Source organism: Oncorhynchus nerka, linkage group LG24, assembly GCF_034236695.1.
Source record: "Oncorhynchus nerka isolate Pitt River linkage group LG24, Oner_Uvic_2.0, whole genome shotgun sequence".
Lineage (NCBI taxonomy): Eukaryota > Metazoa > Chordata > Actinopteri > Salmoniformes > Salmonidae > Oncorhynchus > Oncorhynchus nerka.
The window spans coordinates 6,192,759-6,206,927 of record NC_088419.1 but is presented as its reverse complement, the minus strand read 5'-3'; the positions used below and the strand labels follow the sequence as shown (position 1 = coordinate 6,206,927).

Below are 14,169 nucleotides of genomic sequence, written 5' to 3'. Positions count from 1 at the left end.
CCAGTTGAGAACACCTTTCTTTTAACCAGGTAGGCTAGTTGAGAACACCTTTATTTAACCAGGTAGGCTAGTTGAGAACACCTTTATTTAACCAGGTAGGCTAGTTGAGAACACCTTTCTTTTAACCAGGTAGGCTAGTTGAGAACACCATTATTTAACCAGGTAGGCTAGTTGAGAACACCTTTATTTAACCAGGTAGGCTAGTTGAGAACACCTTTCTTTTAACCAGGTAGGCTAGTTGAGAACACCTTTATTTAACCAGGTAGGCTAGTTGAGAACACCTTTATTTAACCAGGTAGGCTAGTTGAGAACACCTTTATTTAACCAGGTAGGCTAGTTGAGAACACCTTTATTTAACCAGGTAGGCTAGTTGAGAACACCTTTCTTTTAACCAGGTAGGCTAGTTGAGAACACCTTTCTTTAACCAGGTAGGCTAGTTGAGAACACCTTTATTTAACCAGGTAGGCTAGTTGAGAACACCTTTCTTTTAACCAGGTAGGCTAGTTGAGAACACCTTTATTTAACCAGGTAGGCTAGTTGAGAACACCTTTATTTAACCAGGTAGGCTAGTTGAGAACACCTTTCTTTTAACCAGGTAGGCTAGTTGAGAACAAGTTCTCATTTACAACTGCGACCTGGTCAAGATAAAGCAAAGCAGTGCGAAACAAACAACACAGAGTTACACATGGAATAAACAAACATACAGTAAATAATACAATAGAAAAAGTCTATATACAGTGTGTGCAAATTAGGTAAGATAAGGGAGGTAAGGCAATAAATAGGCCATAGTGGTGAAATAATTACAATATAGCAATTAAACACTGGAATGATAGATGTGCAGAAGATGAGTGTACAAGTAGAGATACTGGGGTGAAAAGGAGCAAAATAAATAACAGTGTGGGGATGAGGTAGTTGGATGGGCTATTTACATATGGGCTATGTACAGGTGCAGTGATCTGTGAGATGCTCTCACAGCTGGTGCTTAAAGTTAGTGAGGGAGATATGAGTCTTCAGCTTCTGTGATTTTTGAAGTTTGTTCCAGTCATTGGCAGCAGAGAACTGGAAGGAAAGGCTGCTGAAGGAGGAATGGGCTTTGGGGGTGACCAGTGAAATATACCTGCTGGAGCACGTGCTATGAGTGGGTGCTGCTATGGTGACCAGTGAGCTGAGATAAGGCAGGGCTTTACCTAGCAAAGGCTCATGACATAGATACTCTTATAGAAAGTAAATGGTATTGGTTAAATGTCTATTTTATGCGAAAACTGGTGAAATCTATTTTTATGAAATCTGAAAATATTACAAGATGTCCTTCTAATAATTTGGTCCAATCAGCATTGGACTAGAATAATGTACCGGAAGCATACTCCTTTCACGCGCAATCTGGTTCCGGTTCACGTGACTTCCCTATGCAAATGATTTACAACCATAGAGATAGCTAGAGTACTCCTCTTTATATTTGTTCCACTACGGCACCTGTGAGAGCATGGGCTGCGTCATTGAGGCTACAACACATAGGAAGCCTCACTCAATGAACTACTTTAAAATATCGGAAGCATGGCGGAAGCCCTAAATGGCGCTGCCCGTGCTAAAAGTTAATGCTAAAATTGCCTTTTGGCTACTAGAGATCTCTATCATTTTCTATGTCGACAACATCAACTTATTTTGATAAAGCATCGAGTTAAGGTCAGCTGGTGAATTCAGATAACAGTATGCCCGGGGCTGACAAAGAAGCAGATTTAACAGAGCGAATTGAGGCTTTTCTGGCCGATTTAAAGCGGGGAGGTTGTGGGACAGGACCGATCCGAGGGTCGGGAGAAACCGCCAGAGAAACGACAGCTTTGCTCCGGAAAGTAACAGCCCAGGCACGATGGAGCAGCGCAGGTAACGTTATCTAAAGTCTTATAGTTAATAGGAGAATTTTGAGTTTATTCGATAGCTTAACTTTCGGGTAGTTAGCTAGTTAATTGACCTCCTAGCTAACGTTAGATAGTATATCTGCCACGGGTTGTTTTTTTAATCAAATCGATTTCACGTCTATTGTAGTTTTCTATGTCAAAATGTGAACTGCTACGATAGACTGTCATTTCGTCTGTAATTGTTGAAACAGGTCCAATGGGTTCGTGAGTTAGCCATGTCTAAAAACACAATTCACTACTAGGAATGATGTATGATAAAATATATCCTCTTGTATTTGTTGATAGGCGACCTGATGGAAATTATTCGCAAGGAAGGGAGGAGAATGACAGCCGCCCAGCCGTCTGAGACCACCGTGGGCAACATGGTACTGCGCGTCCTCAAGATCATCAGGGAGGAATATGCCAGGTGGGTTTATCATCAGGGAGGAGGAGTATGCCAGGTGGGTTTATCATCAGGGAGGAGGAGTATGCCAGGTGGGTTTATCATCAGGGAGGAGGAGTATGCCAGGTGGGTTTATCATCAGGGAGGAGGAGTATGCCAGGTGGGTTTATCATCAGAGGAGTATGAATGCCAGGAGGGTTTATCATCAGGGAGGAGGAGTATGCCAGGTGGGTTTATCATCAGGGAGGAGGAGTATGCCAGGTGAGTTTATCATCAGGGGGGAGGAATATGCCAGGTAGGTTTATGAATATGCTGACATGCAGCTACAAGCAAAAACCACAAATGATTGAAGTTTTTTGAGCGTCTGCTGCTAACGTTGCTCGTGTCCTGTGGAACTCGACAACAATAGTTGCCATGGCAAGATGCCAAATGATGCAATAGTTGGAAATGTGAAGTTTTTTTTTCTCTCTCCGTGTGTGTGTGTGTGTGTGTGTGTGTGTGTGTATCCCCTAGGTCTCGTGGTAGCAGCGAGGAGACAGACCAGCAGGAATCCCTTCACAAGTTGCTAACTTCAGGGGGGCTGAGTGAGGAGAACTTCAGACAACACTTTGTTCATCTCAAAGCTAATGTCATAGAGGCCATCAATGAACTCCTCACAGAGCTGGGTAAGACACGTTCACTAAGAACAGTGTTTGCCAACTCTGGCCCTCCAAAGTATTTTTAAAACATTTTTATGTAGCCCTGGACAAGCACACCCTATTCAACTTGTTAACTAATCATCATGCCCTCAATGAGTTGAATCGAGTATGTTTGTCCGGGCTGTTGGGGGTACTGGAGGACCCAGAATTGGGAAACACTGTCTTAGAGAGCACACATACTCCACCATCAATCTCTCTCTTCTCCCCCTCCTTCCTAGACCTATTAAGGCCATAGTTCTATACTTGGTTGTGGCTGAAATCCAAATGATTCAAACGAACGTCTCCTTTAGTTTAAACCAATCGTCTCTGTTGATTTTACACTACACCTCCCCGTGGGTATAATCATGGTCAAGCAGCACTGAGCTAACGGTCTTCTTCTTTCTCCCAGAGGGCACCACAGACAACATCGCCATGCAGGCCCTGGAGCACATCCACTCCAACGAGGTGATCATGACTGTCGGCCGCTCACGCACCGTCGAGGCCTTCCTCAAAGACGCAGCGAGGAAACGCAAGTTCCACGTCATCGTGGCCGAGTGTGCCCCCTTCTGCCAGGTATACGCCATACTTTCACCCCTCATTCACTCCCATCAACCCTCCCTCCCTCCATCCATCCAACTATACTTTCACCCCTCATTCTCTCCCATCAACCCTCCCTCCATCCAACTATACTTTCACCCCTCATTCACTCCCATCAACCTCCCTCCCTCCAACTCCATCCAACTATTCTCATTCCCTCCCTCCCCCTCCCTCCCTCCCTCCCTCCCTCCCTCTATTCTTTCACCCCTCCTCCCTCCCCCTCCTCCCTCCTCCCCCCTCCCTCCCTCCATCCAACTATTCTTTCACCCCCCTCCTCTCTCCCTCCCTCTCCCTCCCTCCCTCCCTCCTCCCTCCTCCCTCCCTCCAACTATTCTTTCACCCCCTCCCCAACTATTCTTTCACTCATTCCCTCCTCCCTCCCTCCCTCCCTCCCTCCCTCCAACTATTCTTTCACCCCCTCCATCCCTCCCTCCCTCCCTCCCTCCATCCAACTATTCTTTCACCCCTCCCTCCCCCTCCCCAACTATTCTTTCCCCCCCTCCCTCCCTCCATCCAACTATTCTTTCACCCCTCCCTCCCTCCCTCTCCCTCCCTCCCTCCCTCCCATCCCTCCCTCCCCCCTCCCTCCTCTATCCCACCCTCCCTCCCTCCATTCCAACTATTCAAATTTCACTGACCCTCCCTCCCTCCTCCCTCTCCAACTTTATGTTTCACCCCTCCATCTTTCCTCTATCCCTCCCAGTCCTCCAAACGTCCACCTTTTGAACTTTCATCCCTCCCTCCCTCCCTCCCATCCCTCCCTCCCTCCCTCCCTCCCTCCCCCTCCTCTATCCCACGCCTGTATATTCCCAGAAGGAACAGACACGGGAGCTGGGGATCAGGTGACAAATGTAAAATGTTCTTTTAAAGTTTAAACTGACATTTAAAAAAAAAAAATTGTTTAAATGTTCAGCACTACGAACGATGTGCCTCGAGGAACCCCTCTTCAAGCTAACGAGCAGTCATTTATGTTTAAATGTTCAGCACTACGAACGATGTGCCTCGAGGAACCCCTCTTCAAGCTAACGAGCAGTCATTTCATTTATGTTTAAATGTTCATCAGCACAAAATAGATAATGGCACTATAATGAATATAGACGTAAGTGTTGATATGACAGTAGTCAGTTATTGTCTATACTTGGTCCAAACGTCGGACACCATTTTGAATTTGTCAGTTCCAGACATCTCATTCTAATTTCTTTGCCATCAAAACGGAGGTAACGTATGATCTCTAGAGCGATCCCGTAACGTATGATCTCTAGAGCGATCCCGTAACGTATGATCTCTAGAGCGATCCCGTAACGTATGATCTCTCTAGAGCGATCCCGAGCGATCCCGTACGTATGATCTCTAGAGCGATCCCGTAACGTATGATCTCTAGAGCGATCCCGTAACGTCCGTAACGTATGATCTCTAGAGCGATCCCGATCCCGTAACGTATGATCTCTAGAGCGATCTCTAGAGCGATCCCGTAACGTATGATCTCTAGAGCGATCCCGTAACGTATGATCTCTAGAGCGATCCCGTAACGTATGATCTCTAGAGCGATCCCGTAACGTATGATCTCTCTAGAGCGATCCCGTAACGTATGATCTCTAGAGCGATCCCGTAACGTATGATCTCTAGAGCGATCCCGTAACGTATGATCTCTAGAGCGATCCCGTAACGTATGATCTCTAGAGCGATCCCGTAACGTATGATCTCTAGAGCGATCCCGTAACGTATGATCTAGAGCCGATCCGAGCGATCCCGTAACGTATGATCTCTAGAGCGATCCTCTCTAGAGCGATCCCGTATGATCTCTCTAGAGCGATCCCGATCCCGTAACGTATGATCTCTAGAGCGATCCCGTAACGTATGATCTCTAGAGCGATCCCGCAACGTATGATCTCTCTAGAGCGATCCCGATCCTGTAACGTATGATCTCTATGATCTCTAGAGCGATCCCGTAACGTATGATCTCTAGAGCGATCCCGTAACGTATGATCTCTAGAGCGATCCCGTAACGTATGATCTCTCTAGAGCGATCCTGTAAGGTATCCCATACAGTACATGTCTGACCAGAAGCTGTCCATATACACGCTTTCTCCACAGAGTGCTCCACATACAAATCAAATCTAATTTTATTAGTCAGATGCGCCGAACACCCCAGGTACAGTGAAATGCTTACTTACAAGCCCCTAATCAACAATGCAGTTTACATTTTTTGGGGCATAAGAATAATAAATAAGTCACAGGTAATTAAAGAGCTGCAGTAAAACAACAATAGTGAGACTATATACAGGGGGGTACTGGTACAGAGTCAATGTGGAGGTTATATACAGGGGGGTCTGGTACAGAGTCAATGTGGAGGTTATATACAGGGGGGTCTGGTACAGAGTCAATGTGGAGGCTATATACAGGGGGGGGTACCTGTACAGAGTCAATGTGGAGGCTATATACAGGGGGTACTGGTACAGAGTCAATGTGGAGGTTATATACAGGGGGTCTGGTACAGAGTCAATGTGGAGGCTATATACAGGGGGTACTGGTACAGAGTCAATGTGGAGGCTATATACAGGGGGTTACCTGTACAGAGTCAATGTGGAGGCTATATACAGGGGGTACTGGTACAGAATCAATGTGGAGGCTATATACAGGGGTTACGGTACAGAGTCAATGTGGAGACTATATACAGGGTATTACGGTACAGAGTCAATGTGGAGGCTATATACAGGGGGTACCGGTACAGAATCAATGTGGAGGCTATATACAGGGTGTTACGGTACAGAGTCAATGTGGAGGCTATATACAGGGTGTTACGGTACAGAGTCAATGTGGAGGCTATATACAGGGGGTACCGGTACAGAGTTAATGTGGAGGCTATATACAGGGGGTACCGGAGTCAATGTGGATATATTCAGGGTACAGAGTCAATGTGGAGGCTATATACAGGGTGTTATGGTACAGAGTCAATGTGGAGGCTATATACAGGGGGTACCGGTACAGAGTTAATGTGGAGGCTATATACAGGGGGTATCGGTACAGAGTTAATGTGGAGGCTATATACAGGGGGTACCGGTACAGAGTCAATGTGGAGGCTATATACAGGGTGTTATGGTACAGAGTCAATGTGGAGGCTATATACAGGGGGTTCCGGTACAGAGTCAATGTGGAGGCTATATACAGGGTATACCGGTACAGAGTCAATGTGGAGGCTATATACAGGGTGTTATGGTACAGAGTCAATGTGGAGGCTATATACAGGGGGTTCCGGTACGGAGTCAATGTGGAGGCTATATACAGGGTGTTATGGTACAGAGTCAATGTGGAGGCTATATACAGGGTGTACCGGTACGGAGTCAATGTGGAGGCTATATACAGGGGGTACCGGTACAGAGTCAATGTGGAGGCTATATACAGGGAGTACTGGTACAGAGTCAATGTGGAGGCTATATACAGGGTGTTATGGTACAGAGTCAATGTGGAGGCTATATACAGGGGGTACCGGTACAGAGTCAATGTGGAGGCTATATACAGGGGGAACAGGTATAGAGTTAATGTGCGGGGGCACCGGTTAGTTGAGGTAATATGTACATGTAGGGTTATTAAAGTGACTATGTATAGATGATAACAACAGAGAGTAGCAGCGGTGTTGGGGGGTACGATGACAATGCAAATAGTCTGGGTAGCCATTTGACTAGATGTTCAGGAGTCTTATGGCTTGGGGGTAGAAGCTGTTGAGAAGCCTTTTGGACCTAGACTTGGCGCTCTGGTACCGCTTGCCGTGCGGTAGCAGAGAGAACAGTCTATGATTAGAGTGGCTGGAGTCTTTTTGACCATTTTTAGGGCCTTCCTCTGACACGGCCTGCAATAGAGCTCCTGGATAGACAGGAAGCGTGGTCCCAGTGATGTACTGAGCCGTACAGGATTTAAATAAATGCTCACAGGCAGGGTCTCTTTGTTCCCTGTGCGTCTCAGCCACAGTCCCTGATGTATTGTAACATGTCACATAAACAACCAAAGCTGGTGATGTTGTTTGCTTGCGATGTAAAGGCCTGCTCTCTCAGTGAGGACCATGTTGTGCTGATAATCGGCCCGTAGCTTTGTCACCTGCTTTTATTGGGTGGTGGCGCGGGCACCTGCTCGGTGCATACCGTTCTGGCTTTTTTTGCACATAGGCCTCGGCGGTGTAGGTTCAGACTGAGGCTCAGAAGCAGAATAATCATCTGATTCATTTCTTCCATCGGAGGCGTTTTCATTCAGATCTTGTAGCGACACTAACGGAGCATGTGCATCCGTTCGTCTTGGGTCTTATTGCCGTGGTAAATTACACACACTCTCATTGTGTGCTCCCTAGTAGGCCAGAGTAGACTGATAAGACTTCTATGATTCGGTGGACTGATAGAGGGTACATACCATTTTGAGATTATATTTTGAGGTAATTATAGGGGTGATTGTCAACTGGGCACGGCACCTTCAACTATTGGGAGGAGGGGAGCAGGCCCCGCTGTTGGGAGGAGGGGAGCAGGCCCCGCTGTCGGGAGGAGGAGGAGGGGAGCTGGCCCCGCTGTCGGGAGGAGGAGGAGGGGAGCAGGCCCCGCTGTCGGGAGGAGGAGGAGGGGAGCAGGCCCCGCTGTCGGGAGGAGGAGGAGGAGGGGAGCTGGCCCCGCTGTCGGGAGGAGGAGGAGGGGAGCAGGCCCCGCTGTCGGGAGGAGGAGGAGGGGAGCAGGCCCCGCTGTCGGGAGGAGGAGGAGGAGGGGAGCTGGCCCCGCTGTCGGGAGGAGGAGGAGGAGGGGAGCTGGCCCCGCTGTCGGGAGGAGGAGGAGGAGGGGGAGCTGGCCCCGCTGTCGGGAGGAGGAGGAGGGGAGCTGGCCCCGCTGTCGGGAGGAGGAGGAGGGGAGCAGGCCCCGCTGTTGGGAGGAGGAGGAGGGGAGCAGGCCCCGCTGTTGGGAGGAGGAGGAGGGGAGCAGGCCCCGCTGTTGGGAGGAGGAGGAGGGGAGCAGGCCCCGCTGTCGGGAGGAGGAGGAGGGGAGCAGGCCCCGCTGTTGGGAGGAGGAGGAGGGGAGCAGGCCCCGCTGTTGGGAGGAGGAGGAGGGGAGCAGGCCCCGCTGTTGGGAGGAGGAGGAGGGGAGCAGGCCCCGCTGTTGGGAGGAGGAGGAGGGGAGCTGGCCCCGCTGTTGGGAGGAGGAGGAGGAGGGGGGAGCTGGCCCCGCTGTCGGGAGGAGGAGGGGAGCTGGCCCCGCTGTCGGGAGGAGGAGGAGGGGAGCTGGCCCCGCTGTCGGGAGGAGGAGGAGGAGGGGAGCTGGCCCCGCTGTCGGGAGGAGGAGGGGAGCTGGCCCCGCTGTCGGGAGGAGGAGGAGGAGGGGAGCTGGCCCCGCTGTCGGGAGGAGGAGGGGAGCTGGCCCCGCTGTCGGGAGGAGGAGGGGAGCTGGCCCCGCTGTCGGGAGGAGGGGGAGAGCTGGCCCCGCTGTCGGGAGGAGGAGGAGGGGGAGAGCTGGCCCCGCTGTCGGGAGGAGGGGGAGGAGAGCTGGCCCCGCTGTCGGGAGGGGGAGAGCTGGCCCCGCTGTCGGGAGGAGGAGGAGGGGGAGAGCTGGCCCCGCTGTCGGGAGGAGGGGAGCTGGGGAAAACCATTAAAATGACATGGCCTCCTGAAACTGGTTCCAGTTCTGTTTGTGATATTAAGATTCCAACGGCAGCGTATTTATACAGACGGATTTAGACAGTATTTTATACAGACGGATTTAGACAGTATTTTATACAGACGGATTTAGACAGTATTTTATACAGACTGATTTAGACAGTATTTTATATAGACTGATTTAGACAGTATTTTATATTTAGACTATTTTATACAGACGGATTTAGACAGTATTTTATATAGACTGATTTAGACAGTATTTTATACAGACTGATTTAGACAGTATTTTATACAGACTGATTTAGACAGTATTTTATACAGACGGATTTAGACAGTATTTTATACAGACGGATTTAGACAGTATTTTATACAGACGGATTTAGACAGTATTTTATACAGACGGATTTAGACAGTATTTTATACAGACGGATTTAGACAGTATTTTATACAGACGGATTTAGACAGTATTTTATACAGACGGATTTAGACAGTATTTTATACAGACGGATTTAGACAGTATTTTATACAGACGGATTTAGACAGTATTTTATACAGACGGATTTAGACAGTGTGTTAAATGGATTAGTTTAGGACAAGTCAAGGACAGAGGGAGGCATGACTTTAAAAATGGCGGAGTAATAAAAAAACAATACAATTAATAACCAGTCAAAATGGCTGCTTTCGTGGTTCTCCTGTTAAAAGATAAGAGGGGAAAAATCATAAAATGACGTTCACTCTTCAAATCTGGTCCTGCTTATGACTGCTAGGGGGCAGTGCAGTTCAATCTACCACAGTCTTGGTTACCTACCAGACGGCGCTCACCTAGCTGCTGTCCCCCACCCACTGGTTCTACATACAGTGCTTTCGGGAAAATATTCAGACCGACCCCCTTGACTTTGTTTGTTACATTAAGGCCTTGCTCTCTATAGAATGATATATTTTATGGATTCTGAATGCATTGTTTTCCATTTATTCCACCCGTCCTTCAACCACACATTATTTAATATTTTGTGATAACTGCACTGTGATTTAAAACATTTCTGTTAGTGATATTTTCTTAACATTTAACGATCCCAATTTAATTAAAAATGTTTAAATGTCACACCCCCACACACACGTTTAATCTATTTCATGAATTGACTGTCTCGAAGTTATTGAATAATGAACATTTACATTTCGGCAACACACCGTAGTAACAACCCTTCTGCCTGCCTCTTTCCCAAGGGTCATGAAATGGCTACTAATCTCTCCAAAGCCAGCATCGAGACCACTGTAATAGCCGACGCCGCCATATTTGCAGTGATGTCCCGAGTGAATAAGGTGAATTTCACACTTTTACTGTTTATGTTGCTTTATTTTGTGATTTTTTTTTTTTTTTTTTCTTTTACACAGATGGAACATTAAGTAGTAATATCGATGCATTTTAATTCAAAATAATTATTTCCGGTCTTATTTCATCAGAACAGCTCTCTTGATTTACGTAACAATAAGGACGTAAAAAAAAAAAAAAAAAAAATGTAAGAATCTTTTGTTCACTAGAGGACGCTTGTCTATTGTCAATGCAACTAAACTAGTTTTGATTCTGTTCTGTTCCTCCTATTGGTTATCCTCTCACCAGGTCATCATCGGAACACAGACGGTTCTGGCCAATGGCGGGCTCCGGGCGGTCAACGGAACCCACACTGTAGCTCTAGCAGCCAGGCACCACTCGACTCCGCTCATCGTCTGCGCTCCTATGTTCAAGCTCTCTCCTCAGGTACTCACAACAACAGTCGTCAGGAACAGAATAGTGACTTTCTGAATAGAAGTGTGGTTGTCAGTGAGCCCTGCTTCACTGATAGGTGATGCCAAACACTCTCGGACTGTGACGTTGTCTTCTGTTATATTCATCACTGTGTGACTTGACTGGTTGGCTTTTTCGTTTTGTGTTCTCAGTTTCCCAATGAAGAGGACACATTCCATAAGTTTGTCTCCCCACACGAGGTGCTTCCCTTCACAGAAGGTAAACTTGCATTCTTTGCCCATCCTTTTTTTCTCACCTACAGTGCATTATGGGAAACTTTTCAGGCCCCTTGACTTTTTCCACATTTTGTTACATTACAGCCTTATTCTAACATGTATTTAAGTATTCCCCCCCCCCCCCTCAATCTACACACAACACCCCATAATGACAAAGCAAAACATGTTTTTAAAAATTCTATCCAAGGTCAACGTGCACTGCCCCGTGTTCAGCATGTGACTTTACTCTGTTTGTCTCTATAGGAGAGATTCTATCCAAGGTCAACGTGCACTGCCCAGTGTTCAACATGTGACTTTACTGTTTCTCTCTATAGCAGAGATTCTGATCTCTGTTTGTCTCTATAGGAGAGATTCTATCCAAGGTCAACGTGCACTGCCCCGTGTTCAACATGTGACTTTACTCTGTGTCTCTATAGGAGAGATTCTATCCAAGGTCAACGTGCACTGCCCCGTGTTCAACATGTGACTTTACTCTGTGTCTCTATAGGAGAGATTCTATCCAAGGTCAACGTGCACTGCCCCGTGTTCAACATGTGACTTTACTCTGTTTCTCTATAGGAGAGATTCTGGTCTCTGTAGGAGAGATTCTGATCTCTGTTTGTCTCTATAGGAGAGATTCTATCCAAGGTCAACGTGCACTGCCCCGTGTTCAACATGTGACTTTACTCTGTTTGTCTATAGGAGAGATTCTATCCAAGGTCAACGTGCACTGCCCAGTGTTCAACATGTGACTTTACTGTTTCTCTCTATAGGAGAGATTCTATCCAAGGTCAACGTGCACTGCCCCGTGTTCAACATGTGACTTTACTCTGTGTCTCTATAGGAGAGATTCTATCCAAGGTCAACGTGCACTGCCCCGTGTTCAACATGTGACTTTACTCTGTTTGTCTATAGGAGAGATTCTATCCAAGGTCAACGTGCACTGCCCCGTGTTCAACATGTGACTTTACTCTGTGTCTCTATAGGAGAGATTCTATCCAAGGTCAACGTGCACTGCCCCGTGTTCAACATGTGACTTTACTCTGTTTCTCTATAGGAGAGATTCCGATCTCTGTTTGTCTCTGTAGGAGAGATTCTGATCTCTGTTTGTCTCTATAGGAGAGATTCTATCCAAGGTCAACGTGCACTGCCCCGTGTTCAACATGTGACTTTACTCTGTTTCTCTCTATAGGAGAGATTCTATCCAAGGTCAACGTGCACTGCCCCGTGTTCGACTACGTTCCTCCTGAACTCATCACTCTGTTCATCTCTAACATCGGCGGCAACGCTCCCTCTTACATCTACCGGCTGATGAGTGAGCTCTACCACCCTGAGGACCACGACCTGTAATGATATGCAGACGATACTCAATAATAAAAAAAGGTTTAGTGTGTTTGGTTTGTCAATGATTTGTGAAACCACTTATGTTTTTTTTCAGCCTTTTTTTCAGTCTTGATTTGCTGCAATTTTTAAGAATTTGTTTCGGGCTGCGTTCTAATTTTAATGCTTATCACGTCCGCCACGCTGATCCTCAACACAGGGGCCCCTCAGGGGTGCGTGCTCAGTCCCCTCCTGTACTTCCTGTTCACTCATGACTGCGTGGCCAGGCACGACTCCCAACACCATCATTACGTTTGCTGATGACACAACAGAGGTAGGCCCGTTCACCGGCAACGATGAGACAGCCTATAGGGACGAGGTCAGAGACCTGCCCGTGTGGTGCCAGAATAACAACCTCTCCTTCAATGTGATCAAGACAAAAGGAGATGATTGTGGACTACAGGAAAAGGAGGACCGAGCACGCACCCATTCTCATCAATGGGGCTGTAGTGGAACAGGTTGAGAGCTTCAACTGCCTTGGTGGCCACATCACCAACAAACTAGAATAGTCCAAACGCACCAAGACAGTCGTGAAGAGGGAACGACAAAACCTATTTCCCTGTGCGTACAGCCCAGTCCATCACCGGGGCTAGCTAAGCCTCCTGACATCCAGGACCTCTATACCGGGCTGTCAGAGGCCTTAAAAATGGTCAGACTCCAGCCACCCTAGTCATAGCGCCAAGTCTAGGTCCAAGAAGCTTCTAAACAGCTTCTACCCCCAAGCCATAAGACCCCTGAACAGCTCATCAAATGGCTACCCAGACTATTTGCATTGCCCTCCCCACACGCTGCGGCTACTCTGTTATTATCTATGTATAGCCTCTTTTAATAACTCTAGCTACATGTACATAATTACCTCAATGACCTCGACACTGGTGCCCCCGCACATTTTCACATTGACTCTACCGGTACCCCCTGTATATAGCCTCCACATTGACTCTGTACCGGTACCCCCTGTATATAGCCTCCACATTGACTCTGTACCGGTACCCCCTGTATATAGCCTCCACATTGACACTGTACCGGTACCCCCTGTATATAGCCTCCACATTGACTCTGTACCGGTACCCCCTGTATATAACCTCCACATTGACTCTGTACCGGTACCCCCTGTATATAGCCTCCACATTGACTCTGTACCGTAATACCCTGTATATAGCCTCCACTATTGTAATTTACTGCTGCTCTTTAATTATTTGTTATTCTTATCTTACTTTTTTTTAGGTATTTTCTTAAAACTGCATTGTTGTTTAGAGAGCAGATCACTGTAAGGTAAGGACTATCTGTTGTATTCGGGGCATGTGACAAACACAATTTGATTTGACATGACGATGGCAGCCCTCAGGTACTTACAACACAAATGCCTCAAATGTTAATTTTGCCGTGTTATAACGGTGCTCTCCATTACTCTCTTTTTGTATTATCATTAACACAGTATACACGATCACCCCAATTCTAGCTCCCAAGACAGCGGCAATTTGAGAGAAAGAAAAAAAAACTAAACAATTCGATTGTGTTGACTTTATTGGCACATTTGAACCATGTGCTGAAACAATGACGTCACGTCTGAATTCCTCCCACATTTATGCAGTTTCGCCA

General features: G+C 47.2%; 1 protein-coding gene across 3 annotated transcripts; it reads left to right on the top strand.

The window, feature by feature from the left end:
* Nucleotides 1-1,615: 1,615 nt before the first annotated feature.
* Nucleotides 1,616-12,583, top strand: LOC115116795 (translation initiation factor eIF2B subunit beta). 3 transcript variants are annotated; one of them, XM_029645275.2, is made up of 8 exons: nucleotides 1,616-1,881; nucleotides 2,202-2,322; nucleotides 2,812-2,963; nucleotides 3,385-3,548; nucleotides 10,417-10,512; nucleotides 10,811-10,948; nucleotides 11,128-11,194; nucleotides 11,557-11,621. In XM_029645275.2, exons 1-8 carry the CDS (start codon nucleotides 1,710-1,712, stop codon nucleotides 11,604-11,606), a joined length of 960 nt encoding a protein of 319 aa, XP_029501135.1. In that variant the 5' UTR covers nucleotides 1,616-1,709; the 3' UTR covers nucleotides 11,607-11,621. The 3 variants fall into 3 exon arrangements, with proteins under 3 accessions (XP_029501135.1, XP_029501134.1, XP_029501133.1); XM_029645274.2 differs by lacking the exon at nucleotides 11,557-11,621 and adding an exon at nucleotides 11,455-11,524 and having other exon boundaries at nucleotides 1,619-1,881; XM_029645273.2 differs by lacking the exon at nucleotides 11,557-11,621 and adding an exon at nucleotides 12,383-12,583 and having other exon boundaries at nucleotides 1,622-1,881.
* Nucleotides 12,584-14,169: the final 1,586 nt, after the last annotated feature.

Coding starts and splice junctions, on each gene's coding strand:
- LOC115116795 (XM_029645273.2), top strand. CDS start 1,710: ATGCCCGGGGCTGACAAAGAAGCAGATTTAACAGAGCGAATTGAGGCT. Junction 3,549..10,416: donor AGTGTGCCCCCTTCTGCCAG/GTATACGCCATA, acceptor CTCTTTCCCAAG/GGTCATGAAATGGCTACTAA. Junction 10,513..10,810: donor TGATGTCCCGAGTGAATAAG/GTGAATTTCACA, acceptor TCCTCTCACCAG/GTCATCATCGGAACACAGAC.